Source organism: Elgaria multicarinata, chromosome 11 (genome assembly GCF_023053635.1).
Source record: "Elgaria multicarinata webbii isolate HBS135686 ecotype San Diego chromosome 11, rElgMul1.1.pri, whole genome shotgun sequence".
Taxonomy (NCBI): Eukaryota; Metazoa; Chordata; class Lepidosauria; order Squamata; family Anguidae; genus Elgaria; species Elgaria multicarinata.
This window is the reverse complement of record NC_086181.1, coordinates 5,593,023-5,620,948: the sequence shown is the minus strand read 5'-3', so window position 1 is coordinate 5,620,948 and position 27,926 is coordinate 5,593,023. Positions and strand designations below refer to the sequence as shown.

Sequence of the window (27,926 nt, the reverse complement as noted above, 5' to 3'; positions counted from 1 at the left end):
ATCAAAAGTTTCATCCTCATCTTGTCCTTGATTGTGTGGTCGGTAGTAGACTCCAACTATTATGCTGCTTTTATTCTTTGCCTTTTGTGTTTTAATCCAGATGCTCAGGATGGGGCTACAAGGCTCATCGTCCTGTATTTCTCTGCAGGGATAAGTATTTTTAACATAGTGCAACTCTGCCTCCCTTTCTATTTCTTCTGTTCTTTTTGAACAAGTTATACTCTTCAATTGCTATATTCCAGTCATGGGAGTCATCCCACTAAGTTTCAGTTATACCTATCAAGTTGTATTTGCCTTCATGTATTAAGAGTTCAAGTTCATTCTGTTTGTTTCCCATACTCTGAACATTAGTAAATAGACATTGAAGACCATGTGTTTTATGGTCTGGCTTCTTTCCTACATTCTTGTGAGGACTATTTGAGGGCCCTCTTAGAGCTGTTCTCTCTGTTATGGTGCATAAGTCTTCATCCATTGTTGCCTCGAAATTTATGTCTCTCTCTCCCCCGTAAAATTCAGTTTAAAGTCCTCCTGATCAAGTTCTTCATGCTGTGGCCAAACACATTCTTCCCAGCCCTTGTGAGGTACAACCCGTCCCTTGCCAGCATTCCGATCTTGCAAGTAGCGTAGCCCGTGGTCCCAGAATCCAAATGTCTCATGTCGGCACCACCTTCGTAGCTAGTCGTTCATTTGAGTATTTTTCTTCTCCTTTCTTTTCCTTTTCCAAGAACTGGGAGGATGGATGAGAAAACTATCTGAACTTCAAAGTTCTTGAGTTTCCTTCCCAGAGCTTTGAAGTCTGTGATTGCTTTGTAGCTCCACTTAGCAGTATCATTTGTTCCCACATGGATGAGAAGAGAAGGGTATGTATCAGTGGGCTTTATGAGCTTTGGCAACCCTTCAGTCAAATCTTTAATCTGTCCTCCAGGGAGACAACATACCTGGTGAGCCCATGGGTTTTCACAGCATACTTTGGTTTCAATCCCATGCAGCAGGTAGTCTTCCACAATGACTACGCTTCTTTTTGGTCAACTGACTTTCTGCCTCTTGCTCCCTGTTGCACGGGGGTCTCTGTAATTCTTCCTCTGCAGACTGTCCTCCAGTCTCATTGTCCAGTAGCTGAAAGTAGTTACATACCTCTAGTGGTTCTATTGGTGCAGAGTGTCTTCTAGTTATTCGGCTCCTAACTGTCACCCTTTTCTAGGAAGTTTTGTCTTCATTGGCTTTCCTAACCTCAACATTCTCCACTTCTGCTTCAACTTGCTGTTGCTCTTCAATCTCTTGTACTTCTTTGTTGCTATTGCAGTTCCACCATTCTAAGAACTCTTCACCTTCTCTTATTCCTTGGCGGGTGGACACTCACCGCTCAAGGACACTCACTTTTTCTTTCCATAGTGCAACCAGCTTGCTCTTGTTGCAGGTGTACACCATGTTGATCTCAGGTAGGAACACAAACATTGCACACACTTTGCAGGTCACCACCACTGGAACCCAACAACCCCCCTGGGTTTTCCAGGGTGCTGCAGGCAATGAAATGAGTGGTATGTCAACTAGAGCGATGTTGGTGCAAAACTCAGAACAAATTTGATCAAGTATGAGCTACAGTTCATTGGCAAGCCTGCTCTTTGGCAATGAAGGTGGCGAAGAAATCGTACTTCACCAGCACTGTCTACTTAGAGTTGCCCAACAGAGCTTTTTTGGATGGTCAGTTATGCAAGAAGAAGGGGTGGATCTCTTGATAGCCCACTATGACCAATTTGCACAACACTTTGCAGATAAAGTCTGTCATGCTGATTTGGTTGTCAAGTTACAAGTCTAGTGGATGTAACTTTGGCCCCTGCTGTCGTGATTACAAGTCCTCCCACTGAAATGTGAGACTACAAAGAGGTTAGCTGTATGATCCATATACCTCTTCACACCTGAAAGGACTGAACGCCAGCAGCTGTCCTCTAAGCTTAATTAGCCTAATAAAGCAAGGCAGTTGCCTATCTACTAAATGGACAGTTTCCCTATCTACTAAATGGATCAGGTCCCTAAATGGATCAGGTCAGGTTGCTCTCACCCAGCTCTGCCCTCCTGGGTACTCGGTGCTGCACCAGCACAGACTCGAGGGCTGGGGAGGGGGGGTTGCCGTGGTCTATAGGAATACAATCTCCCTCTCTAGGCTTCCTGTTCAGTCGAGTGCTGGTCTGGAGTGTTTGTACTGTGTGTTGGGTACTCGAGACAGATTAGGGATTCTGCTGGTCCACCCTGCTGTCTCACAGTCTCCCTGCCTGAGCTGACGGAGGTTGTCTCGGACCTGGTGTTGAGGACCCCCAGGATGGTGGTTCTGGGGGATCTCAACTTCCATGCCGAGGCTGTTGTATCCGGAGCGGCTCAGGACTTCATGGCCGCCATGACAACCATGGGGCTGTCTCAACATGTCATCAGCCCAACACATGCAAAGGGACACACGCTTGACTTGGTTTTCTCAACTGGGCAAGAGGATGGTGGTCTAAAAGTGGGGGAATTAACATCTACCCCCTTGTCATGGTCAGATCACTTCCTACTGAGGTTTAGACTTTCGGCGGCCTTTCCCCTCTGCAAGGGTGGGGGGGGCTATTAAAATGGTCCGCCCCCAGAGGCTAATGGACTCCGATGGATTCCAGAGGGCTCTGGGGGATTTTCCTGCTGATATGGCCGGTGCTCCTGTCAAAGCCCAGGTCGCTCTGTGGAATGCAGAGATGACTCGGGCGGTTGACACGATCGTGCCCAAGCGTCCTCTCCCTCTGAGCAGAGCCCGGTCAGCTCCTTGGTATACACCTGAGCTGAGGGCAATGAAGCAAGAGGGGAGACGGCTAGAACGCAGGTGGAGGAAAACTCGTGCTGGGTCTGATCGAACACGGGTTAGAGCTCACTATCGAGCCTACTCTGTGGCGGTGAGGGTGGCAAAGAGGCAGTTCTTTTCCACCAGCATTGCGTCTTCTCAATGTCGTCCGGTGGAGCTTTTCCGGGTGGTTCGCGGCCTGTTACACTCTGGGCCAGGGCGAGAGATGGTGGAACCCTCGGTAGCACGCTGTGACGAGTTTGCACGGCACTTTGAAGATAAAGTCGCTCAGATTCGTCATGAATTGGACACCACATTTAATGCAGCTCCACTAGTAGAGGCGTTCAGAGCGCCGTCCGGTTCAGTTTTATTGGATGAGTTTCAGTTATTGAGGCCCGAGGATGTGGACAAGGTGCTTGGCCAAGTCCGGTCGACCACCTGTGTGCTTGATCCTTGCCCCTCATGGCTCACTACATCAAATAAGGAGGGGATCGCCGGCTGGGTCCAGGAGGTTGTAAATGCCTCCTTGAGAGAGGGAGTGGTGCCGGCCTCTTTAAAAGAGGCGGTAATTAGACCACTCCTGAAGAAGCCTAATCTGGACCCGGAGGATGTTAACAACTACAGGCCGGTGGCTAATATCCCTTTCCTGGGCAAGGTGCTTGAACGGGTGGTTGCAGGACAACTCCAGGCACTCTTGAATGAAACGGATTATCTAGATCCATTTCAATCGGGTTTCAGGCCTGGTTTTGGAACGGAAACTGCCTTGGTCGCCCTGTGGGATGACCTCTGTCGGGAGAGAGACAGGGGGAGTGCGACCCTGTTGATTCTCCTGGACCTCTCAGCGGCCTTCGATACCATCGACCATGGTATCCTTCTGGATAGGTTGTCTGAGCTGGGAGTTGGAGGTACTGCGTTGCAGTGGTTCCGCTCCTACTTGGATGGCCGATTCCAGAAGGTGGTGCTGGGGGATTATTGCTCTGTGCCGTGGCTCCTAAGCCATGGGGTTCCACAGGGCTCTATCTTATCCCCTATGCTGTTTAACATATACATGAAGCCGCTGGGGGAGGTTATCCGGAGATGTGGACTGAGGTGTCATCAATATGCGGATGATACCCAGCTCTACCTTTCCTTTTCATCAAACCCAGGTGAGGCAGTGGCTGTTCTGAACCAGTGCCTGAGCACGGTAATGGACTGGATGAGGGCTAACAAACTGAGACTCAATCCAGACAAGACGGAGGTACTGTTAGCGGGTAGTTCATCTGTCCGGCGAGGTGATGTTTGCCCTGTCCTGGACGGGGTTGCACACTCCCTGAAGGATCGGGTCCGTAGTTTGGGGGTGCTCTTGGATCCAGAACTGTCACTTGAGGCACAGGTGAACTCAGTGGCAAAGAGCACCTTTTATCAGCTTAGGTTGATATACCAACTACGCCCTTATCTGGACAGAGATAGCCTAGCTACAGTTATCCATGCTCTGATAACCTCTCGCTTGGATTACTGCAATGCGTTATATGTGGGACTGCCTTTGAAAATGGTCCGGAAGCTTCAGCTGGTACAAAATAGGGCAGCCCGTTTACTAACAGGGACTGGCCGACGAGATCACATTACGCCAGTCCTTTTCCAGCTTCATTGGCTGCCAGTCCAGGTCCGGGCCCAATTCAAAGTGCTGGTATTGACATTTAAAGCCCTAAACGGTTTGGGGCCAGGTTATCTGAAGGAACGCCTCCTCCCATATGTACCTACCCGGACCTTAAGATCATCTACAGGGGCCCTTCTCCGTGAGCCCCTGCCAAAGGAAGTGAGGCAGGTGGCTACTAGGAGGAGGGCTTTCTCCGCTGTGGCACACCGGTTGTGGAACGAGCTCCCCAGAGAGGTCCGCCTGGCGCCTACACTGTACTGCTTTCGTCGCCAGCTGAAGACCTTTTTATTCACTCAGTATTTTAACACTTAATTTTAACTTAAATTTAAATTTTACTGTTTTAACTCTGTATTTTAATCTTATAATCAACTTTGCTGTGTGGTTTTATCCTGGTTGCGCTTTTTATACTGTATTTCGTAATTGTGTTTTTAACCTGTTCGATGTTTTTTGTGGTTTTAATTTTTGTGAACCGCCCAGAGAGCTTCGGCTATTGGGCGGTATAAAAATGTAATAAATAAATAAATAAAATAAATAAAATGATGCAACTTCTGACATGTAGCTAGACTGACGGACCACCTCCCAACCTCCTTTCAACTCTACTCACTTGACCCTGCAGTGGACTGTGGGATCTGTCAATTCCGGTGTTCTCTCCCACTCAGACAAAGACTTGAGTACCATGAGTGGGGAAAACAATCTCTCAACCTGGACTCCTGTTCGATAAACTCCTGAGAAGATTAATTCCTGACTCCTGGAGAGCCTTGGGGAATATCCTCTCCAGCTACCTGACTTGGATGAGCTTCTTCTAACTCAGGCTCTGACTCAGCATCTGAAACCAAAGCAGGGGGCCTGGGCCCCGTCCTGACACTGGTTTGTCCAGTTACTATGGATACTTGTCAAATTGTACAGCCGAAAAATGTGGATAGGATCCTTGATGAAATGAGGCCTAATACTTATGTGCTGGACCCTTGCATTTCCTGGTTTATAAAGGCAGCCTAGGGTAGGGGACTGGCTGAGTGGGTAAGGGCAGTGGTGAATGCCTCTTAATGGCAAGTTGTGATTCTGTCTTGCCTAAAGGAGGCAAGACCTTTGCTTAAAAAACAAAACAACAAAAACCCTCCCTGAACCCCACTGTATTGGATAATTTCTGTCAGGTTTCCAGTATTACAAGCTTGGGCCAGGTACTGAGACATGTGGGTGGCTTCTCAGCTCTAAGGATTTCAGGATGAGACAAATTATCTAGATTAATTTCAATCTGGATTCAGGCCTGGTTATGGGACAGAGACTGCTTTGGTCGCCTTGGCGGACCATCTACATTGGGAACTGGACAAGGGGGAGTGTGTCCCTGTTGGTTCTGCTAGAACTTTCGGTGGCCTTCTATACTACTGACCATGGTATCTTTCTGGGACATCTGTCTGAGATAGAGTTGAGAGGCACTGTTGGCTCCAGTCCTTCTTGGAGGTGCAATCTCAAAAGGTGGTGGTAGGGGCTTCCTGTTCAATGCCATAGCTGTTGGCCTGTGTTGTCCATCATATACTATTTGACATAATCATGAAAGCACTTGGAAAGATGGTCCAGAGTTTTGGGGGTCAGTGCCACCTGTATGCTGATGACACCCAACTCTTTTTCCATCTAAATCCGAGGAAGCTGTTCTGGTTCTAAATAGATGCCTGATGTTGGTAATGGACTGGATAAGAGCAAACAAATTGAAGGTTAATCCAGATAAGACAGAGGTGCTCCTGGGTCAGTTGAAAGGTAGATCAGGGGATAAGGATTCAGTCTGTGCAGGATGGAGTTACACTCCTTCTGAAGACTCAGGCTCTCAGTTTGGTTGTATTCATAGACTCAGTTCTGAACCTAGTTGCCCAGGTCTCGGTGGTGTCCAGCTGACGCTAGTGCATGAGTTGCACCTGTTTCTAGAGAAGTCTGATCTGTCCATGGTCACACATGGCTAAGTTACATCTCTTTTGGAGTTACTGCAATGTGCTCTATGTGACAGTGCCTTTGAAAATGGTTCAGAAACTTTAGCTGGTCCAGAATTCTGTGGCCAAATTGTTGACTGGACTGGTCACAGGGAGCATGCAACTCCCTTGTTACAATAGCTTCACTGGCTGCCAGTCTGTTTCTGAGCAGAATTCATAGTGTTGGTTGTGACCTATAAAGCCCTGTATGGCTTGGGACAAGGCTTCAGACTTCTCCCATATGAGCCTGGCCAGTCTTTAAGGTCTTCTGGAGAGGCCTTTCTTTAAAGATCAATCACTATCAGAGGCATGTTTATTGAGTCACACGAGACAGGCTTTTTAGCAGCCACTCCCAGACCTACTCATCCAAATCATTAATAAAAACGTTGAAGAGCACTGGGCCAAGGACTGAGTCCTGTAGTACCACACTTGTTACGTCCCCCCAGTTTGAGAAGGTTCCGTTGATAAGCACTCTTTGAGTCTGATACTGTAGCCAACTGTGACTCCACCGAATAGTTGTTCCATCTAGCCCACTTTTAGCTAGTTTGTTAATCAGAATATCATAGGGCACTTTGTCAAAAGCTTTGTCAAATAGCTACAACTTTGTCCCATAAAGGTGTTAAATGACCATTTCCAACCTTGTGCCCTAAGTACACTACTTCAGGCATTCCAAACTGACATTTGCTCAGTTTTACTGTTAGACCAGCATCACGTATAACCCTTAATACAGTTCTTAGGTGTACCAAATGATCCTCTACATTTTCACTAAAAATGGCTATATCGTCGATAAACGCCACTGCAAATGCGCTCAAACCATTCAGCAATCGATTAATTAGCCTTTGGAAGGATGCAGAAGAATTTCTTAATCCAAAAGGCAATACGTTAAACTCAAATAACCCATCTGGTGTGACAAATGCTGTTTTGGGTTTGGCAGCTTCATCCAAGTTCATCTGCCAAAATCCCTTGCACAAATCAATAGTAGAAATGATTTTAGCAGCTCCCAGCTGATCTAAAAGTGTATCGGTTCTGGGCATTGGATATGCATCTGGCTTAGTTATTAAATTTAATTTTCTGAAATCAATACAAAATCTGATGGTGTTATCTAGTTTCTTCACCACTGGGGCTGACCAGGGGCTTACAGAGGGTTTGATAATCCCTAACCTTAACATTTTCTCAACCTCCCTGCGTATGTCTCCCAACACCTTCCCATTGACTCGATAACGGGGTGACCTTATTGGGGGATGGTCTCCTGTGTCAAGGCTAAGTATAGCCAAATCAGTTTTTCCAGGTTTGTTTTGAAAAATGTCAGAAAATTCTGTTACCACTGACTATTTTTCCTGTCCCCAGGGGTGAGTTGTTCTGACTATCTTAGCTGGTCTGGATTGCATTCTTCCAACCAGTGCTTACGTTGTCTAATACCTCTTCTTCCCCTTGCTCCATATTTTCTTCAGGGACCTTATGCACTTTTAAAACCACTCCACCCCTTGTATGGTATGGCTTTATCATATTTACATGCACCACCTTAGGTTTTTCCTCAAATCTTTCTTTAACCACCACATATGTCAAATCATCCATTTTGTCTCTAATTAGGTAGGGGCCTTCCCAAGCAGCTTTGAGCTTGTCTTTGCGCAGGGGAAGAAATATCATTACTTAATCCCCTACCTCAAATACTCCAGAGCGTGCAGTTTGATTGTACCAGAATTTTTGCACCTCTTGGGCCTTGGTTACATTTGCTTGAAACAGTTTACAGAGCGTATCCAGGTTTGTCTAAGTTTCAGCACATAATCTACCACAGATGTTTTGTTCCCCACAAATTTACCTTCCCAGTTTTCCTTTAGGAGATCAAGAGGGCCTCTCACTCTCCTGGCATACAATAGCTCGAAGGGCGAGAATCCTGATGATTCCTGTGGAACTTCTCTGTAGGCAAAAAGTAGATGTTGCAGTTTGTCATCCCAGTCATTAGGGTGTGTGCTTACCTAAGCCCTAATCATTCCTTTAAGGTTGGTGTTAAATCTTTCAACCATGCCATTGCATTGGGGGTGATAAGCATTGGGGGTGATAAGCAGTGGTTTTCAAGTGTTTTACCCCACAGCACGTCCACAGACATTCCATTATTTCTGAGAGGAAATTTGTCCCACAATCTGTCAAAATCCCAGAGGGAAATCCTGTTCTAAAAAAAAATCCCAACAAAGCCTCAGCTACGGATTGGACATCTATAGAGGCTAGTGCTACAGCTTCTGGGTACCTTGTGGCAAAATCTACCACTGTGAGGATGTACGTTTTTCCTCTGCGGGTGGGTTTAGTGAAGGGGGCCACAATATCCATGCCTGCCCTGAAGAAAGCCTCTCTTATAATAGGCAGAAGTTGCAAAGGGGCTTTACTGCGGTGCCCTGCTTCCCCACACATTGACAGGTTTCACAAGACCTGCAGTACTCAGGCACTTGTTTTGCAATACCAGGCCAAAAGAAATTTGCCAGTAGCCTTTGTTTAGTCTTGTTTTTCCCCCGTGTGCCCTGCACGTGGCACATCATGGGCCAGTTCCAGCAACTTTAGCCGGAATTGTTTAAGTACCACCAGTTGCTTTAATGGTTCCCAATTTAGCTTTTGTGGTTTTGGTAACCAGCAACCCTTTCCCCCAAATAATCTGCTCCTGTTCTTCCTCATAGAAGGGTACCTCTTGAGGGAGAGCAATTCTTTTTAAAGGCTCCAAACTAGGATCATTGAGGACTTCCTTCTTGAACTCCTCTACTCCACCTAAATCAGGAAATGGGGTCTCTAGAACCTTTTCTTCTACAGAACCACCTGCCTTAGTTACTTCACTGGGGTTAGTGTCTGCAGGTTCCATAGAAACTTGTTCTGCTTCTTTGTCTTGGAGAGGTTCTGGGGTTTGGTTTAAAACTTCAGGAATCACTACAGGTTGTATTTCTGGTACTTTTTCTTCTTCCAGAGTAGCTTTTGCTTGGTCCTCCCTTGAAGCTTCCTCCCTTTTCTTTTGGCTGTGAGTCACCACACTTATTTGAGCATCCGGACCCATTATATCTTTTCCCACAATGATGGGGGCAAATTGGGGTTGAGGTTCCATCACACCCACCTCATACAACCCTCGCCATCCCCTCCATTCTATGGATAACCTTGCTACTAGGACATCAAATGAGGGACCTTTCACTCCCTGGATTTCAATGTACATCCCTGGTACCAGATCTTCAGGGGATACCAAATCAGACCGGATCAGAGAAACATCTGCCCTGGAATCCATCATAGCCATGATGGTTTTATCTTTAACATAAACAGGTTCTCTAAACTGATTATTAACCTCTTCCTGGTTTGTAATCACAAATCCACAATTATAGGACTTTTTCACACTTGCTACACCTTGGGGCTTGTTTTATTCAGGTTTAGGAACACCCAGTTTAGCTGGTGATGGTGTCTGTAACTTGGGACAGTTGCTCTTGATATGGCCTGTCTGACCACATGAATAACAGGCTCTATCTCTGGGGCAAAAGGAATCAGTTGGGGTTTTTTAATTCCTTTTTACCTGGGGTTTCTCCTTTCCCCCTTCTTCTCAGACTCAACCCTGGGGCCTAACCCTTCCCAGTTTTCAATCAGTTTGTCCGCCGTTTCAGCAGCTTGGCTTACATTTTCAGGATCTTTATCCTTAACCTTCAGCTTTATTTCCCTAGGCAACAGAAAATAAAACTGATCCAGAGCCATGATCTCTAGCACTTATCCCCTGCTATCAGCCTTAGCTTCATCCACCCATTTTAGTAGCAGGTTTTTTAGTTTTGTTCCAAACTCTACCATAGATTTACCAGGTTGAGGTGCTAACCCTCTGAACTTTTTCCTAAAGTGCTCAGGACCTAACCTGAACCTTTTAAACACAGTTTCTTTAAATTGAGCATAGGTAACAGCCCCACCCTCTGGCATATTATAAATTTCTGCCAGCTTCCCTTTGATTAGATTGGGCACAAACTTCATATATTCACCCTCCTGCAGTCCCTACTTCTGTGCTGCCCTTTCAAAGGTGGTCAGAAACACTTGTGGGTCTTCTCCTGGGGTGTATGCTGTGAAGTCTTTGGAGGTGACCTTGATGGGCTGCTCCTGTCTCAGCTACATCATCTTATCTTCATGTCTGCGTTGTTCTGCCTGGGCTTTAATTTGCTCCTGTTGCAGTCAGATCTGCTCCCACTCTAACCTGGTGTCCTCTTCCTTCTGCTTGGCCAACACCAGCGGTTCTTTTTATCGGAGCTCCCATTCTTTTGCATGGGACTCCACAGGACAGGTGGACGCTGCTGTACTGGGCTTGGAAGAATCAGCTCCAGCTATTGCCGCCTGGGAGATCAGCATAACTTTCAGCTCTTCTGCTGTTTTTTCCTCCCATGGTAAATTGTCCATTTTACATTGCTCAATCAGAGCAGCGTTGTTCATGGAGAGATACAGGCTCATTTTGCTAGTCTATCTATTTCCCTACTCCACATACCTAAAATTAAAATATATAATGCCTTTATCAGCTCTATTGGTAAAATCCCAAATACTTTTCGGAGTGTCAAATTTCACTGTTATCAGAATCCCACCACTGCCACCATATGTCAAGGTTCCTCCTTTACCTGGACCCCCTTGATCAGCTCGTTAAAGATACTTTGCCTCTTTAAGAGCCCTTCTCATCTGATGTCAAGTTTTTACCTTCCCCTCTTAGTAATGTGGGGTTTAGGCCTTAGGTGTGGTGTAAATGACACTCCTAAACACCAGGTTTTAACAACAACTATTTACTAGATTATATGATATAAGGCAAAGACACATAAACTTAAGTCATTTACTCAAACAGAGCTGTAAGACTTTAAAAGGCATTTAAAATAGAAATAAAAGAAATTAAAACACAATTTCCTCTAGCCTAGCTACTCTTTCACCTGTAGGCTTTGGCCTAGAGTCCCTTCCAGCCTTCTCCTGGCTGTTCTTCAGAGTCCCTCTCTGTGGCTCTCTGCAGCTCTCTCTGTAGTTCTCTCCCCCTCTCTCTGTACAGTTAACTCTACCCCTTTTTATACCCTCCCCCAGAACTGAAACCATGCAATCAGGTAACTTAAAACTGGGGAAATGAAACTTAACTCCATTGGGGGGGGGGGGGAAATGAAACTCAGGAATGCCCCCTCCCATCAGGAGATTTTTGGGCCTTCAGGCTTAAACCAAACCCAAGCCTGTGTAGGCCTCAAACCTTCACAGTAGTATAGTAGATGTTCAGATTGTCAGAGAGGAATGGAATAAGGAGTTGGGATGCTCTATACAGTCTAATCAATGACAAGTTGCCTTAGCTTCCAAATGTACTATTTCTGTAGATTTTAAACTGAAGCTGATTTTTTTTAAAAAAATGATTTTTGAGTATATTGAACACCACTTAGACTTGTTAAGAAGAAGCTGGCTAGCTTTTCCAGGTGCTGGTGATGTAATGAAGACAATCTGTGATGATAGTGGATGTCCATGTGCTTTTAAATTGCATCTCTATGATTTGGAGGTTAACAAATGGACAGCAAAAGTGGAAACAGGCTCTGACAGTTGCAAAGAGATTTCAAGTTTGTAGCCTGCTGCCTTGATGCCAAAATTAGCAGCAGCAAACAGCTACAGAAGGTTAAAATGGCCAAATTTAGCTTATTTAGTCTTCTGTAACTTATTCTTCTTTGCTTTCTGTTCACCATTCTTTTTGCTCATTGTTTTAGATATGTTTTATTCATCATGACTTTAAATTCTTATGATTTTAACTAAGTATTTAGGAAAACCAGGCAGCAGTATGGAACTCTGCTACTAGTCCACTGAAGCTAGAAAAGAACTTGCATGCCAAATTCTTTGCTACTTGGGTCTTCATCTAGGGCAACTACTATTCACCCTAAGCCCGTAACAAATTATAAGGTTGCTGTACGTAGAACCCCCATTTTATAGATGGAGAACTGATGCTCATAGACTTAATTTACCTAAGTGGGCGATGGGGAACTTTAAACCAGAAACTTCACGTGTATGTTGACCCCACCAAGAGTCTTACTAACTCAGTGGGGACTAGGTTTAGTAGTGCCATGAGCTTAGTGCTTAGGTAAGGCAAAAACATTTTTCTTCTGATCATCACGCGTATTTTGCACGTGGAAGTTTGCAAATTACCTGTACAACAGCCCAGATAGAACAGGAAAGGTTTGCTGAGTTCATTGGTACTACTCATGATTAAATTTGCATATATGTGTTTTAATAGTGAAGGTGCTTTCAAACTTTGGATATTAATTAAACATCTCTTTCCAAAGAATCTTTACTATGTTGGCTTGGCAGATGTTAGCGATGGTATTTCACAGGCATTATGTACATTTGAGACATCACCTCTCTTGGCTGAGGATATTCTCGAAAAGACCTAGGATGAATACAAGAAGCTATTCTTTTGAGTTGGTTTTGTTGATGATGTCTCCCAGTTCAAGGCTTTATCATGAGCAAGTTTGATAAGATTGATAACCTTGAAAGTAGGAGGTTTATGTTGTACAACCATGTGCAGTTTGAGAACAATATGTTCTTCATATTTAGTTTTGTTCCTCACATAGTTTAAAAAAATCCTCATATAGTGTGAGATACTTTTATGGAGTTTCTCATCTTTGAGAGCTGCTGCATGTGCAAGTACATTTGGATCAATACTGACTATTTGTACTCTAGTTTTTCCTTGGTGCCTTGGGAGATGAATTTGGAGACATCAATAAAATCAGTGTGAGATAACATCTTTGCACATTCACCCCAGCTTTCTGTGAGGATAAAGTTGGCTAAGAGGTTGTGCTATATTTGAAGAGGTTATCACCATTAATGATAGTCTACCTAGCACAGGGCAAGCTGGTGTCCTCAAGGTGTTTTGGACTACAACTTCCATAATCCCTGACCACTGACAGCCAAGTAGGCTTCATCCTTGTATGGATGGATAGGAATTTGTACATCTATGAGAATATTGCAGCGGGGTGGAACTCCTCTTTGTAATGTGATATATAGGTTTGTTCTCATGGCAGCCTAGAAATAAAGGTTCTTGATTTTTCCAGGAGTGTTGCATCCTTGTAAGGCAGGGAACCCCAGTTTCTGAATTTTCAGCATAAACATGATCACATATATCCTTTTACTCCTTTGTATCTGCTTGGTGTACAATAAGCCTTGCACCCTAGTAACAGATTAAAGTTGTGTCCAACACGGTGCCAAGATGCATGTTTCTTTGGTCACGAAAAGTATTTACATGAAGGATTCTCCAAGTGTAAAGCAGACCTAACCAAGTAAATAAAAGAGGCTCTGAACTTGTAGATGTTGCAAACTTTTGTTCAGAACTTGTGGACTTCTGTTAGTATTGTAATGTACTCCTGGGAATTCTCCCACATTTGTTTGTATCCCATACTAAAAGTGGAAACAAAAAGGAACTATGCTCATGTTGAAAAAAATCTGGAGCTGTCAGAATTTACTGGCATAGCATTGGTATTATTTTATTCAGCATCAAAACAGATATTGTAAATGCACCAAAGAGGGAGATGATGACTCTAATCTCTGGTTTGTAAGATGACTGTTTTATTGCAAAGTGATGTAATAAATCCGCATGAATCTCTGCTATGTTTTACTGGTGTGTTTGCATTTGTTTTAAAGAATTTATCTGTTGATGATGTTCTTCTCTTCCTACTGCGCCAGGGTCCCTTGAACAGTGAATCTTCTAATCAGAGTTTGTGCAGTGTGGGCTCTCTGAGCGACAAGGAGTTGGAGGTAATTGAGCCTGATATTTCTTGGACATCTTGATGTTCAGCCTATCTTGCGGTCAAGCCAGAAGGGAGAGTAAGAAGCATTTCCTGCTGAAAGATGCTATTGCTAGGCTAAGTCGTATTATCATTATTATTATTATTATTATTATTATTATTATTATTTGTATCCCACCTTTTTCCCAGTACTGGGACTCAAGGTGATTTACAAGATTAAAACATGTACAGTTAAAACAAAGATAAATTTACAAAAGTTAAAATAGAATCAGACCCACACTAAAATTAAAAACATTTTTTAAAAATTAAAATGCAAACAGTAACAAATTTTAAAAAATCCAATGTATTAATACAGATCCACAGTATTTCCCAAAGCTTGCCAAAACAGTATAGCTTCCCTGGGAAGGAAGTTCCAGAGCCTTGGAGCAGCTACGGAGATGGCCTTCTCTCGCAAACCCATCAGGCATGCCTGTGATGTTGGTAGGACTGAGAGAAAGGCCTCCCCAGAAGATCTCAGCACAGGCAGGCTCATATGGGAGAATACGGTCTTTCAGATATCCTGGACCCAAGATGCATTGGGCTTTGTAGGTGATAACCAGCACTTTGAATTGTGCCCTGAAACAGACCTGAAGCTGTTGTAACAGGGGAGTTGTATTCACATTGTGATGGTCACACGAAAAACTGTTTACCATTCCCTTCTCCCTTCATTGACATAGAATCATAGAATAGCAGAGTTGGAAGGGGCCTACAAGGCCATCGAGTCCAACCCCCTGCTCAATGCAGGAATCCACCCTAAAGCATCCCTGACAGATGGTTGTCCAGCTGCCTCTTGAATGCCTCTAGTGTGGGAGAGCCCACAACCTCCCTAGGTAGCTGATTCCACCGTCGCACTGCTCTAACAGGCAGGAAGTTTTTCCTGATGTCCAGCCGGAATCTGGCTTCCTTTAACTTGAGCCCGTTATTCCGTGTCCTGCACTCTGGGAGGATCGAGAAGAGATCCTGGCCCTCCTCTGTGTGACAACCTTTTAAGTATTTGAAGAGTGCTATCATGTCTCCCCTCAATCTTCTCTTCTCCAGGCTAAACATGCCCAGTTCTTTCAGTCTCTCTTCATAGGGCTTTGTTTCTAGACCTCTGATCATCCTGGTTGCCCTCTTCTGAACACGCTCCAGCTTGTCTGCGTCCTTCTTGATAATCTCACCATCTAAAACAGCAGACAGGAGCAGAATTTGCAGGCAACTAGGTGCTGTGGTTGCACTCTGGTTGCTGTCATCTATGTGAAAATAGTTCCGTGGATCTTTTCCAGCAGAACAAAATAAAAAAACCTTTTGGGCAGTTTAATTCCCTGCAGTTACCTCAACAAAAGAAAATGTAAAAACCCTAAGTCATTTAACTTTTGGAGAGGTAAAAAGCAGTGATCTTAACTCTCAAGTGAATTACAGCAGACTTGAGTAAACAGAATTAATTTATTTTATCACCATATTTGGTGTTACGGCCAGATTAAATACTCCACAATTGCATTTAAAAGTACCAAAGAGAGGAAGCCTAACCTATTTACAAAGCTGAAAGGCCTGTTGAGCTGCACATAATATTTTTTTTTAATATCTTGGTGTTTTTAAATCCTGGGATGTCTGCAGAAATTAATTTTGGATTTCCCCCCACTCTTCCTTAAGACTCCTGAGAAAAAACAGAATGACCAGCGCAACAGGAAGAGGAAAGCGGAACCTTTTGAGACCAGTCAAGGTAGGCCTTCTCATTAGGATGTCCAAACATTTGGTAATAAGTCTAGTTTTTAGTCCCCTAAGAGCATATGTCTGTTTCTAGGGTATGTTGGGCAACTGGTTTTATAATGCAATTTTAACTTTTAACGTTTAAATTTACACTTGTTGTATTTTATGATTTTTGTGCACTGCACAGAGAGCTTCAGCTGATGGTCAGTATAAAAATGTAATAAAATAAATAAACTTGTTATGATCCTGAGCTTTGAGCAGTGCCCTCCCTTCAGGGACAATTGTTGTCTCCATTATAAGAAAAACTATTTTAGCAAGCTTGCTGTGACATTCACCTCTGTTTGTTTCACTGCATGTACCCCCCCCACACACACAATAAAGCAATAAAGCATGGTTTTCTACCGTTGTAAACACAGCAAGATAGTTATGTGCAATATTGTATATTATATGTGATTTTCATGATAATTTAGGCACAAAAGCACTTCCATGTAGAAAATGTATAACAAAGTGGGCTTTAGACTCTAAATACGTACGGCACATTGAAGAATGTTAACCTAAACTGTGAGTGGTATCTGAAATGCATTTGTCCCTTTCTAATATTTTATTTCTTATATGACCATAACATTGGCAAAGAGCATTCAGAAATTCCACTCCCAAAAGTCATTTGCAGCAATCTTTTCCAGCAAGACAAAATAAACAACCTTTTGGGTTGTTTAATAAACAACCTTTTGGGTTGTTCCTTCACTGGCTCCACCATTGTTGCTCTTCATCCACCCACTTCTCTCATGCCTTCCCATCCATCTTTGTTTTCTCCTCTCTGCCTCTTCCAGAGAGCATCCTTACATACATGTGCACATTCTTTGCATGATTCTGCTGCCACTTCCTCCTCTTCTTCTTCTTCTGTGTGTTTCTCTCTTTTCCCCAGCATGCTTCTAGGGAAGGGATGAGGGGAGTCTGAGAGCTAGCCTTGTATCTGAGGTAGTCTCTTCGGAGCCATCTTCAGACTGCATGTGGTTCCAGAGTTAGTTTGTTCCCTGCTGATGTTTGTTCCCTTCTTTCACGCACAAAGTCCTCCACAGAAAAGACATGCCCCAAAGCACCAACAGCACTACAAGCGAGAAGGCAGATGGCACAAACAGGGGAGTGCCAATGGGAGGCACATGGCAAATCTGGAGATAGAAGTGGGCCAGCTGCCCTTCGAAACAAAGTACTGAAGAACTGTTGTCATCGCCTGGATCCCAGCCCTAGAGATGTAAACTTTCCAGGAATTTTGAAGCCTTGGGGAAAAAAATCATTTTTTTTCCTGGTGGGTGTAAAGGAAGCCTGAGTCAATCAGTCCTTCCCAAGGGGTCCCTCTGGGGTGTTTCCCCCAACGCCCGTATCACGGGACCGGTATAGCTTTGGAATAAAGGCACACAGACACCCAAAATAACCAAGATAAAAGTTTATTGTGGAAACACAATTACTAAATAGGAGCTTGGTTGGTAGCAGCTACAGAAATGCCAATAAAAAGAATAATACGGAGAAATAGAGGAAGGGAATAAATGAGGTAGATAGGTATCAGGCAGAACCACCCACAAATCCATCCAGAAAAGAACAGGCAGTCTCTCCACTAGACCTCCCTTCCTCCCTCTGGTCAAAGCGACCAAAACTTGCCTTTAGAAAACCAGCCTCTACAAAACAAACAAAACTCTAAGTCGCTCTCAGCTCCCGAGCTGGGCAGCGGCAGACGTCCAATGAGCCTTTTTATCTCTCTCCCCCTTAATGAGGGTGCTTGCTCTTTCTTCTCACACAAAGCCCAATTAGCCCAGGCAGGAGATAGCCCCCAGGTGCAGAGCCTTTGCCTGACCTCGGGAAGTTTGACTCCCACCTTTTCCCACATACCAAAGCTGGGTCCTGACGCCGGTTGAACCATAAAACAAGCTGGCCAGATTCCTCCCATAAACATATCAAACTATTCCCTATCTATCCGTCACCACTATGGTTTACTACCTGACAGGAAGACATGGTTTACTACCTACAGAAAAACAGATCTAACTCAGAAACAAATGTGATTCAGAACTCGACTGCATTTTATAACCCCCCAGTCCTTCACACGCCCTCCTTTGAAAGATGAGACTTGAGGGATAATCCCTCAAGATCTCCATCTCAAAACCAAAAAATTCCTTAACCAGATTCTCCTTCCTCAGCCCCATATGCCCGGGACAATCCATCAGCTAGAATATTATCCCGGCCTCGAATATGGGACACTTCAAAGTCATAATCCTGTAGGGCTAGACTCCATCGCAGCAACTTCCCATTTGTCCCCTTCATTCGGGACAACCAACAAAGGGGGGAGTGGTCAGTCTGGAGCTTGAAAGGTCGCCCCCACACATAAGCTCTTAATTTTCCTAAAGCCCACACAATAGCCAAACACTCTTTCTCAATAGTGGACAACCCCCTCTCCCGGGGCAACAACTTCTTACTCAAATACACCACGGGGTGCAACTGCTGGTCTAACCCCTCCTGAAGTAACACGGCTCCAATCCCTATGTCCGAAGCATCAGTCTGCAGTACAAACCCCTTTTGGAAGTCAGGGGCCAACAGAATAGGGGCAGACATCAGCCTCTCTTTTAGCAAATCAAAAGCCTGCTGACAGGCAGAAGTCCACTGCACTTGCACTGGCTTCCGTTTCTGACACAAATCCATCAGAGGGGTGGCTGCAGCACTAAAATGGGGCACGAACCTGCGATAATACCCTGCAAGCCCAAGAAAAGACTGAACCTGCTTTCTCGTCCTGGGTACGGGCCAATCCCGAATCGACTGAATCTTAGCTTCTAAGGGTTTGATGTTACCTCCTCCCACCCGATGCCCCAAATACACCACTTCCCCTAAACCAAACTGGCATTTTGACGCTTTTACGGTCAAATTGGCTCATTGAATCCGCTGCAACACTTGCCGAACATGGGAGAGATGCTCATCCCACATCTGGGAATATATAGCCAAATCATCCAAGTAGGCACAAGCAAAACTCCCCAGCCCATCCAGTAGTCCATCCATAAGTCTCATAAATGTTGCAGGTCCATTTTTTACTCCAAAAGGTAAAACTGTAAATTCAAACAATCCTTTATGAGTCACAAACGCTGACTTCTCCGCTACCTGCCAATACCCTTTCGTTAGGTCAAGAGTGGTGATGAACTTCGCCCCTCCTAACTGCTCGATCAACACATCCGTTCGGGGCATGGGATAGGGATCCAGTTGCGTTAACAAATTGATTTTTCTGTAATCTATGCAGAAACGAACTCCCTGCCCCTGTGCCTTAGCCACCAGCACCACAGGGGAGGACCACGAACTCTGGGAGGGCCTAATTACCCCTAGATCCAGCATTTCCTGCAGCTCCCACTCAATATCGGTAGCATGTTGCCCAACCGCCCGGTAGGGTAAAGACCGAATGGGGGGATGATCCCCCGTATAAATCGAATGCTTTGCCAAAGAGGTCCGGCCCGGACGGTTGGAGAACAGAGCCTGGAACTCCCCCAACACTTGCCTTAACTCCGCTTGCTGTGCGACAGACAGGGAGGGTGACAATACCACACATTCCACCCCCTCGGTCTTCTGACACTCCTCTAGCAAATCCACAGGCCCCTCCACCTCCCCTTTTAATCCAAATACAAAATCTTGTCGATTAACATAACGCTTCAACATATTTACATGAAACACCTTGGGCTGTCGGTTGGTTCCCGGGTAGGTTAACAAATAATTCACATCCCCCAAACGCTGCTTAACCACTAGAGGGCCTTCCCACTTCAAAGATAATTTGTCCGGTTTCACGGGCTTGAGAACCAGCACCTGGTCTCCTGGCTGGAAGATACGGGTTCGGGCTGCCCGATCGTACCACACCTTCTGGCTCTTCTGGACACCCTCCAAGTTCTTCTGAGCCACCTCCCGAATAGTTTGCAGCAGACTCTGAAGCTTTTCCATAAACCCCACAACAGACTGAGGGCTTCCCCCCGCCTTTCCCTCCCATTCCTCTCGAAGAAGGGTGAGGGGACTCCGTACCCGCCTCCCAAACATTAACTCATTCGGAGCGAACCCAACGCTCTCCTGGACCGCGTCGTTGTATGCAAAAACTAACATGGGGAGTCCTTGGTCCCAGTCCGTAGGGTGCTCTACGGCAAACGCACGCACCATTTTGCCCAAGGTCTGATTAAACCTTTCCACCAACCCATTAGTTTGATGATGGTAGGGAACAGAAAAAGCATACTCCACACCGCCCAAGTCCCACATCTTCTGCAGCAGCAGGGAAACAAACCCGGGGCCACGATCCGACAGAACAGCCCGCGGCATTCCTAGGCGAGAACAGACAGATAGCAAGGTTTTAGCCAAAACATCAGCAGTGATGGACCTCAGAGCAATTGCCTCCGCGTATCGTGTTGAGAAATCAATAATAGTCAAAATAAATCTCTTCCCTGTTCTGGTAGGGGGAGAGAACAGTCCCATCACATCCAATCCAATACGCTCAAAAGGGGTCTCTACTGTCGGTAGAGGATGCAGGGGCGCCTTCGGGTGGTCCCGATTGAACCCCACCTGCTGGCAGGTATCGCAGGAACGGCAGAAATCCTTAACCGCTTGGGCAATAGCAGGCCAGTAAAAATCCCTGGAAACCCGGTCCCGCGTCCTCTTCATGCCCAGGTGCCCCCCCCCACGCCGTGGCATGAGCCAGTTGCAACACCGTTTGTCGAAACCCTTGGGGAACTACTAACTGGCGCTGTACGGTCCATCGCTGTCCAGCCCCCTTCGGGGCAAATTCCCGATACAAAACTCCCCCCTGCCAATAGAACCGCGTGGCATGCTGAGGAGTAACAGCAGCAATGCCCCGCTCGGCCTCCTCCCGACACCCCGCCAGGTCACTCCTTTGGGCGTCACGAATAGCTTCTTCCGAGCCCCATTCCCCTAGCCCGGAGGCATCTTCGCCTGTCTCCGTTGTGGGCGATTGATGAGGTCCCAGCGGTTCAGGGGGAAGATCGTCCACATCTTGGTCCACTACACTGGGCAATCCTGCGTCTTCCTCCTCCCTGCTCCCGGGGGCTTCCCGTTCTCCCTGCTCCACCAGCCGTTGGTGCGTTTGACTCCGAGTTACTGCCCCCATCTTGGCGGCCAAATAGGCCAAATCGTTCCCTAGCAGAACGGGCCACAAGGAGTTCTGATGCACCAAAAAAGTCATTTGTCCTTTCCACCCTTCGTACTCCACGGGGATCTTGGCCAGTGGTAGGGAAACTGGGGGGGAACTATAGGGAGTTACGGTATACTTCTGCCCCGGGAGCATCTGATCCGGTCGGACAAATTTCTGGTCAATAGCAGATAGGGATGCGCCAGTATCACGCCACCCCCACCGCATAGTCCCATTGATTTTAATAGACTTACAGAAGTGTAGCTGGCTCCACTTCACTTGCCCCGGCTGGATCAGGGCCATCGCCGCATCCTCGGAGCCAGATTGTCTCATCCTCAGGGAAGGAGGCCCATCCGCCTCTTTGCCTCCCCCTCCGTCCTGCTCCACCTCCCAGTCGGACCCCTCGCAGCCTCCTCCCAGGGGAAGAGCATGGACTCTGCCCACCTTAGGCGCAGCTGGATTTTCTCCAAGCTTCCTGGCTGCCAGCTTGGGGCAGTCTCTCTTCAGGTGGCCCTCTTCCTTACAGTAGAAGCACCCCGACGTTACGGGAGTGGATGTTGCTCGCGGGGGGCCTTCTCCTCGTCGTTCCCCCCGGGGCGGCCAAGCCGGATTGGCGGCCCCGCTCTTCGCTCCGCTCGCCGGTGGCGCCACAGGCACGGCCCCGCTTCCCCCCCGCTTGGGCAAGCTGTTTCGACCAGCCTCCTTCCACCGGTACACTCCTATCTGGTCCGCCAACAGGGCTGCATCCCGTAAGGTGGTGGGGCAATGGTCACTCACCAGTGCAGCCAGATCCTCGGGGAGGGCAGCATAAAACTGTTCCATATTCAGCACCTCTGCCATGGGAGGAAGAGGGACAAACTTCGCGGCCGCCGCCCACTGATCCATTGCTCTCGTAATCCGATCCGCCAGCGAAACACAAGTCTCTTTCGATTCTAGTCTAATTGCCCGATATTTCTGGCGGCAGCTTTCCGCGGAGAGAGCAAAGCGTTAGCGGACCGTTTCCTTAAACTTCTCATAGTCCTGAGCGTCCTGCTTCGGGATGGTGCCCAACACGTCCGCCAGTTCTCCACTCACTTGTGCCCGCAACACCGCCATCCGCTGCGCCAGAGGCACCCTTTGGTCGTCACATGCCGTCTCGAACAAGGAGAAGAAACTAAACATATCTTGTCCCGGGCGAAAAGTGGGGAACAGCTTCCAGTTAACCGCCGCAGCCCCCCGGCTCCTTTCGCTCTCCTCCAGCTGGAGCTGTAACGCCCTCATCTGCAACTGCATAGCCACCATCTGCTGGTGCTGGAACTCCTCCTGCCGCCGTTGCCTCCTTCGCTCTCGGCGCCGATACTCCGCATCCCTCCGCGACTCCTCCTGGTCGCTTCCACTCTCGGTGTCCAGGAGGCTTTGCTCCAAACTTGGGCCAGCATCCGCTGTTCGCCTCGACACCTGTCCCGCCGCCCCAGCTTCCTCACCAGCCTCCGACGGCGGCACCGACGATGGGGGGCTTCCCGCCGTATCGGCCAACGTGACCAGCAATCCCTCTGGTGCACTCGAACTTGCAACAGGGATAAACCTCGCTGTGCTTCCAGGCTCATTCGGTGCAGCCTGCATCTTAACTAACCTCAAACTGCGTCTGGTTTTCCAAAGCCTCCTATTTCCCCCCACACACCGCTTTTATTCCAAAAATACCGGTTCTTTATGTCACCGCTAAGCCACCATGTAAAGGAAGCCTGAGTCAATCAGTCCTTCCCAAGGGGTCCCTCTGGGGTGTTTCCCCCAACGCCCGTATCACGGGACCGGTATAGCTTTGGAATAAAGGCACACAGACACCCAAAATAACCAAGATAAAAGTTTATTGTGGAAACACAATTACTAAATAGGAGCTTGGTTGGTAGCAGCTACAGAAATGCCAATAAAAAGAATAATACGGAGAAATAGAGGAAGGGAATAAATGAGGTAGATAGGTATCAGGCAGAACCACCCACAAATCCATCCAGAAAAGAACAGGCAGTCTCTCCACTAGACCTCCCTTCCTCCCTCTGGTCAAAGCGACCAAAACTTGCCTTTAGAAAACCAGCCTCTACAAAACAAACAAAACTCTAAGTCGCTCTCAGCTCCCGAGCTGGGCAGCGGCAGACGTCCAATGAGCCTTTTTATCTCTCTCCCCCTTAATGAGGGTGCTTGCTCTTTCTTCTCACACAAAGCCCAATTAGCCCAGGCAGGAGATAGCCCCCAGGTGCAGAGCCTTTGCCTGACCTCGGGAAGTTTGACTCCCACCTTTTCCCACATACCAAAGCTGGGTCCTGACGCCGGTTGAACCATAAAACAAGTTGGCCAGATTCCTCCCATAAACATATCAAACTATTCCCTATCTATCCGTCACCACTATGGTTTACTACCTGACAGAAAGACATGGTTTACTACCTACAGAAAAACAGATCTAACTCAGAAACAAATGTGATTCAGAACTCGACTGCATTTTATAACCCCCCAGTCCTTCACAGTGGGGGTTTTTTTTGTGGGTGGGTGGGAAACGGAATTTTTTTGGAAAAATAGAAATGAAGCAGTATTAGCACTTTTTACAGATTGAAAATCGCTTTGTTACTTTAGGAACATAAAATGTAATTATGCCCAAGTTGGTTTGGCATAAAATTATTACATTTGGTATATTATAAGTACAGTGTATTCAAACAATTATTACAAACTGAATTTACTTTTTTAAATTTTTGTTTACCTTTTTGGTAACAAATGGAGCTACAAGCTCCTAACTGTTAGGAACACCTGAACTGTAAAGAACCTCTTTGGTTTTGCCAGTTTAAGAGGAGCAGGCAAAAAAAAAAAATTAAAACAACAGAGGAAGCCATCAACATTAGTAACAAAGAAAATTATGTCTCTTCTAGTCCTCCACAGTGTCAAGCACCCATTCGCATAAAAAGAACTGAGAAAAAGGGGAGACCAAGGTTCAGTGAATATGCTTGAAATTTAATCAGACTCATTTTCTGACCTATAGCTATCACTATCAGTTTCAGTCTCTGCTTCAATGGCAGTGGCCCCTAGAGGCAGAAATGCATCTTTCTCTTGCATTTGAGAGTTGTAGTCTCCGTTTGCAACCTAGGACTTGCTTGTCCTCAGTGCACAGAAATTGGAATAATCTGATACTTTACATAGTTTTTAGAAATCATTTGGAGAAGTCAATATCTGAACACCTTGTCTTAAACATTTTATTCATCATGCTAAAATAAAACATCCCATAATCTTTTTTTTCTTCATTTTTTCAATTTTTCCAATTCTTCAGGAAAAAAACAAAAAACCTGTTTCCCCCCTGAATTTTTCCAGTTTTTTTCCGGGCCTTCACATCTCTATTTATGCCACATGAACACAGCAGCTGTCTCTCTTCAAGTCTGACACATGCTACCAGAAGTGTGAGAAGGGAGTCCCTCAAAAACAGAACCATTGTTTATTCTGAAAGTACATGCACAATTCTCACTAAACAAGAGAATCTACACTCCGTGTAGCAATTATTACAAATGTTGCTTGGTAGAGGACCAAATGTTACAGCACATGGTTCCCTGAGATTGTAAATTCCCCTAGAATAAAGAGTTAAACCCATAATTTTCAGTAACATTTAGTTCTTCTTCATGGTCTCTGTGCATCACACATACGGGTTCTGCGCCTGCGCGAAGCCCCGCTTCGGGAATCTTCTATAGCTAAGAGGCATTTTGGGGGGGAACCCCTCCCCCTCTACTGCACATATGCAGAGGGGTTCCCGCTCAGTTTCCCTAGTTCTTCTTCGACCGTCACCATGACGGCCTCGTCGGGAACATCTCTGTATACAAACAAACAAAAAATAGCTAAGACTTACCTTTTTTTCTTCCTATATCTTCTTCGTTACTCTTCCAGCCTTTCCTGTATATATATATATATATATAAAAAAATTATTATTATTCTCCTTACCTCAGAACTTTATTACTCTAATCTGGTCCGCATAGGCCCCAAGGCCCCGTTTAAAAAGTGTGCCCGTTGTGGCACGAAACTCCCACCCTCCGACGGGCACAATTTTTGCGTTATCTGCCTGGGAGAGGGTCATAGGGTAGACGCCTGTCCCCATTGCCAGGCTTTCTCCAAACTTATGAGACAGCATAGAGCGGACAAACTACGGGCTTTGCTGTGGGAAAGGGCACTCGCAGCAGTAGATAAACCTGCTATGGCGTCGCAAGACGAGCCTTTCGTGCCTCCAGCTCCTGTCCAGCCGACATCAAGTCGAGCTGACAGACCCCAACAGGATGCCCCTGCAACACCAGGGCGGTCCCTAGCTACCTCGGTAGCGAAGAAAATATCAAAAAAGGCGAGGACACCGAAATCTGCTGAAAAAACCAAACACAAGAAAAAGGCTAGATTGCCTCACAAGCACGATGCTCATAAAAACAAAGCATCGACGTCGACAGCAACGCCCAAAACAGGACCACCATCGACAGCCCAACCGGCATCGATAGCAGCTCCGCCAGCCCCGACAATCGACCTGATAACGACTGCATCATTATCAGAGGGCGACGCTGTATCCATTCGCAGCAGAGACACATTACGATTGCCGACAGGGTCTAATAGGGCTTCACCTTCGACAAACTTACCTGTTTCAGACCACCGAAGGCTAGAATATCGAGAACAAATATCGAGGAGTCGTCGTTCCCCGGACTCGGTTCACTCTTTCGATACTCGATATCGAGAGTCTGACCTCTACTACTATCGAAGGCACCATCGCTCCAGATCCCCTATGAGAGACTGGGAGAGAGAATCACAATGGTCACTTCCACCAAGACCAACATACTATTATGGAGACTGGCGCGAGTTAGACAATCGATATCGACACCACACTCAACTATCACCTCCTCGACCTTCGGCAACAATTTCGGCACCCGAATTTCGGCACTAGAACCGCAAATGCATCAAATAACTAGACTACCTCAGGATAATAGGCACTCACCGCGAGCTGAGGAAATGGCACTTCCTCACTCCCAACCAAGGGAAATCCAGACTATCCAGATTCCCTCTTCTCAATCAGCAGAGGATTACTGCTCAGACTCGATATCGGTCACCTCAGCGGCACCATTGATACCATCGCCTGACTCTATAGTCGAGGCGCAGGGATCTATCTCCCCATCGGAGGGACTAGGACACTTTGCTGACCTTATACAGAGGATGGCACAAGCTTTAGGAATAGAAACAAAACTAACGGTAGAGAAATTAGTAGACCCAGTTTTTGAGGCGATATATATGGAAGCAACAACTCCTGTAGCTATCCCTTTCCTCCCAACTTTAACGAGAGCAGTCAAGGACCACTGGAAAGACCCCGCAGCGCTTCAACCATCTTCAAAGCGCCTCGATAATATGTATAAGGTATTGGAAAAGGATGCGGAATTCTTATTCACGCACCCCCAGCCTAATTCAGTAATAGTTGAATCAGTGCAAGGTCGATCACAGAGACTGCATACCGCTCCAGTGGACAGAGAGGGCCGACGCCTAGACCTAATGGGGCATAGATTTTATTCTACAGCATCCCTAAGCCTAAAAGTATCAAATTACCAGGCTACAATGTCTAGGTACCAGCTTTTCTTAAGGGATAAGATGATGTCGCTATGCGACAACTTAAGAGATGACCAAAGGGAACTAGCTAGAGTTTTCCATTCTGAAGCCACCTGTATGGCACAACAACAGATTGCCACAGCAAAGCACCAATCGGATTGTGGAGCAAAAACCATGGTGGGAGCAGTGGCCCTAAGGAGACATGCCTGGCTCAGGTCAGCGGGTCTCTCTCAAGAAGCCAGAACCCGAATCGAAAGCCTTCCCTTCAATGGTACAGGCCTCTTTAATTCAACAGCAGACGAGGCTATGGATACTGTCCAAAAGGCCAGAGTGACAGCAAGAAAAATGGGAATAGGCACAAACCAACAGCAACAGTTTAAACCTAGAAGGTGGTATAGACAACGAACCACCAGCACCGTAAGGTACCAACCTGATAGACAACAGTTTAGACAACCACTGTCATCCCAGCAAGGAAAGAGACAGTTTCCATCCTCAAAGTCCAAATTCCAACGCCGTAAACTGGACTATCAGCAAAACCGACAGCTTTGACTTCCCCGCCTTACACAGAGTGGGCACCCCCTTTGGCAACCGCCTCTCGATATTGATGGAGGCCTGGAGCCAAATAACATCAGACAAGTGGGTGCTCTCTATCATCGAGAGGGGTTACAAAATAGAGTTCAACTCCCTACCACCCATGAGAGTCCTAAAAAGAACTACACCTTCTGTACCACTACAACAGGAGGTCCGCTCACTATTAAAGAAGGGGGCAATACAGCCAGTGCCAAAACAACTAAAAGAGGGTTTTTACTCTAGCTATTTCACTGTCCCAAAGACCGATGGAAGAATCCGTCCCATATTAGACCTACGGGACGTAAACACCTATATTACACCAATGAAATTTCGTATGGTCTCCCTCCCTACAATACTACCGCTGCTCACAAAGCACTCATGGTTCGCCTCCATCGATCTAAAGGATGCTTATTTCCATATAGCCATTCACCACGACAGCCAACGTTACCTCCGCTTCATCATCGGCAATCAACCCTTCCAATTCCGAGTACTACCCTTCGGACTTTCAACAGCCCCCAGGGTATTCACAAAATGTATTGTGGTGATCTGTGCCCACCTCAGAAACCAAGGGATGCAGATCCACCCTTACATCAACGACTGGCTCTTGGTAGCAGATTCAAAACAAACCCTTCAACGACATATACACTATGTTTGCGATCTCATGCTTCAGTTAGGACTACTAATAAACGTAAACAAGTCAACCCTCTGTCCAACCAGAACTATAAAGTTCATAGGCGCAATCTTGGATTCACACACCACCAAAGCATTCCTGCCCTCA

At 46.2% G+C, this 27,926-nt stretch overlaps 1 protein-coding gene across 9 annotated transcripts in view; it reads left to right on the top strand.

The window, feature by feature from the left end:
* The window catches only part of TLK2 (tousled like kinase 2), a 122,278-nt gene that overhangs the window by 10,342 nt on the left and 84,010 nt on the right, over positions 1–27,926 (top strand). For all 9 annotated transcript variants that reach the window (XM_063138281.1, XM_063138278.1, XM_063138280.1 and 6 more), the window contains 2 exons: positions 14,069–14,140; positions 15,802–15,871. In XM_063138281.1, the coding sequence (XP_062994351.1) occupies positions 14,069–14,140; positions 15,802–15,871 (142 nt within the window). The remainder of the gene's footprint in view (positions 1–14,068; positions 14,141–15,801; positions 15,872–27,926) is intronic.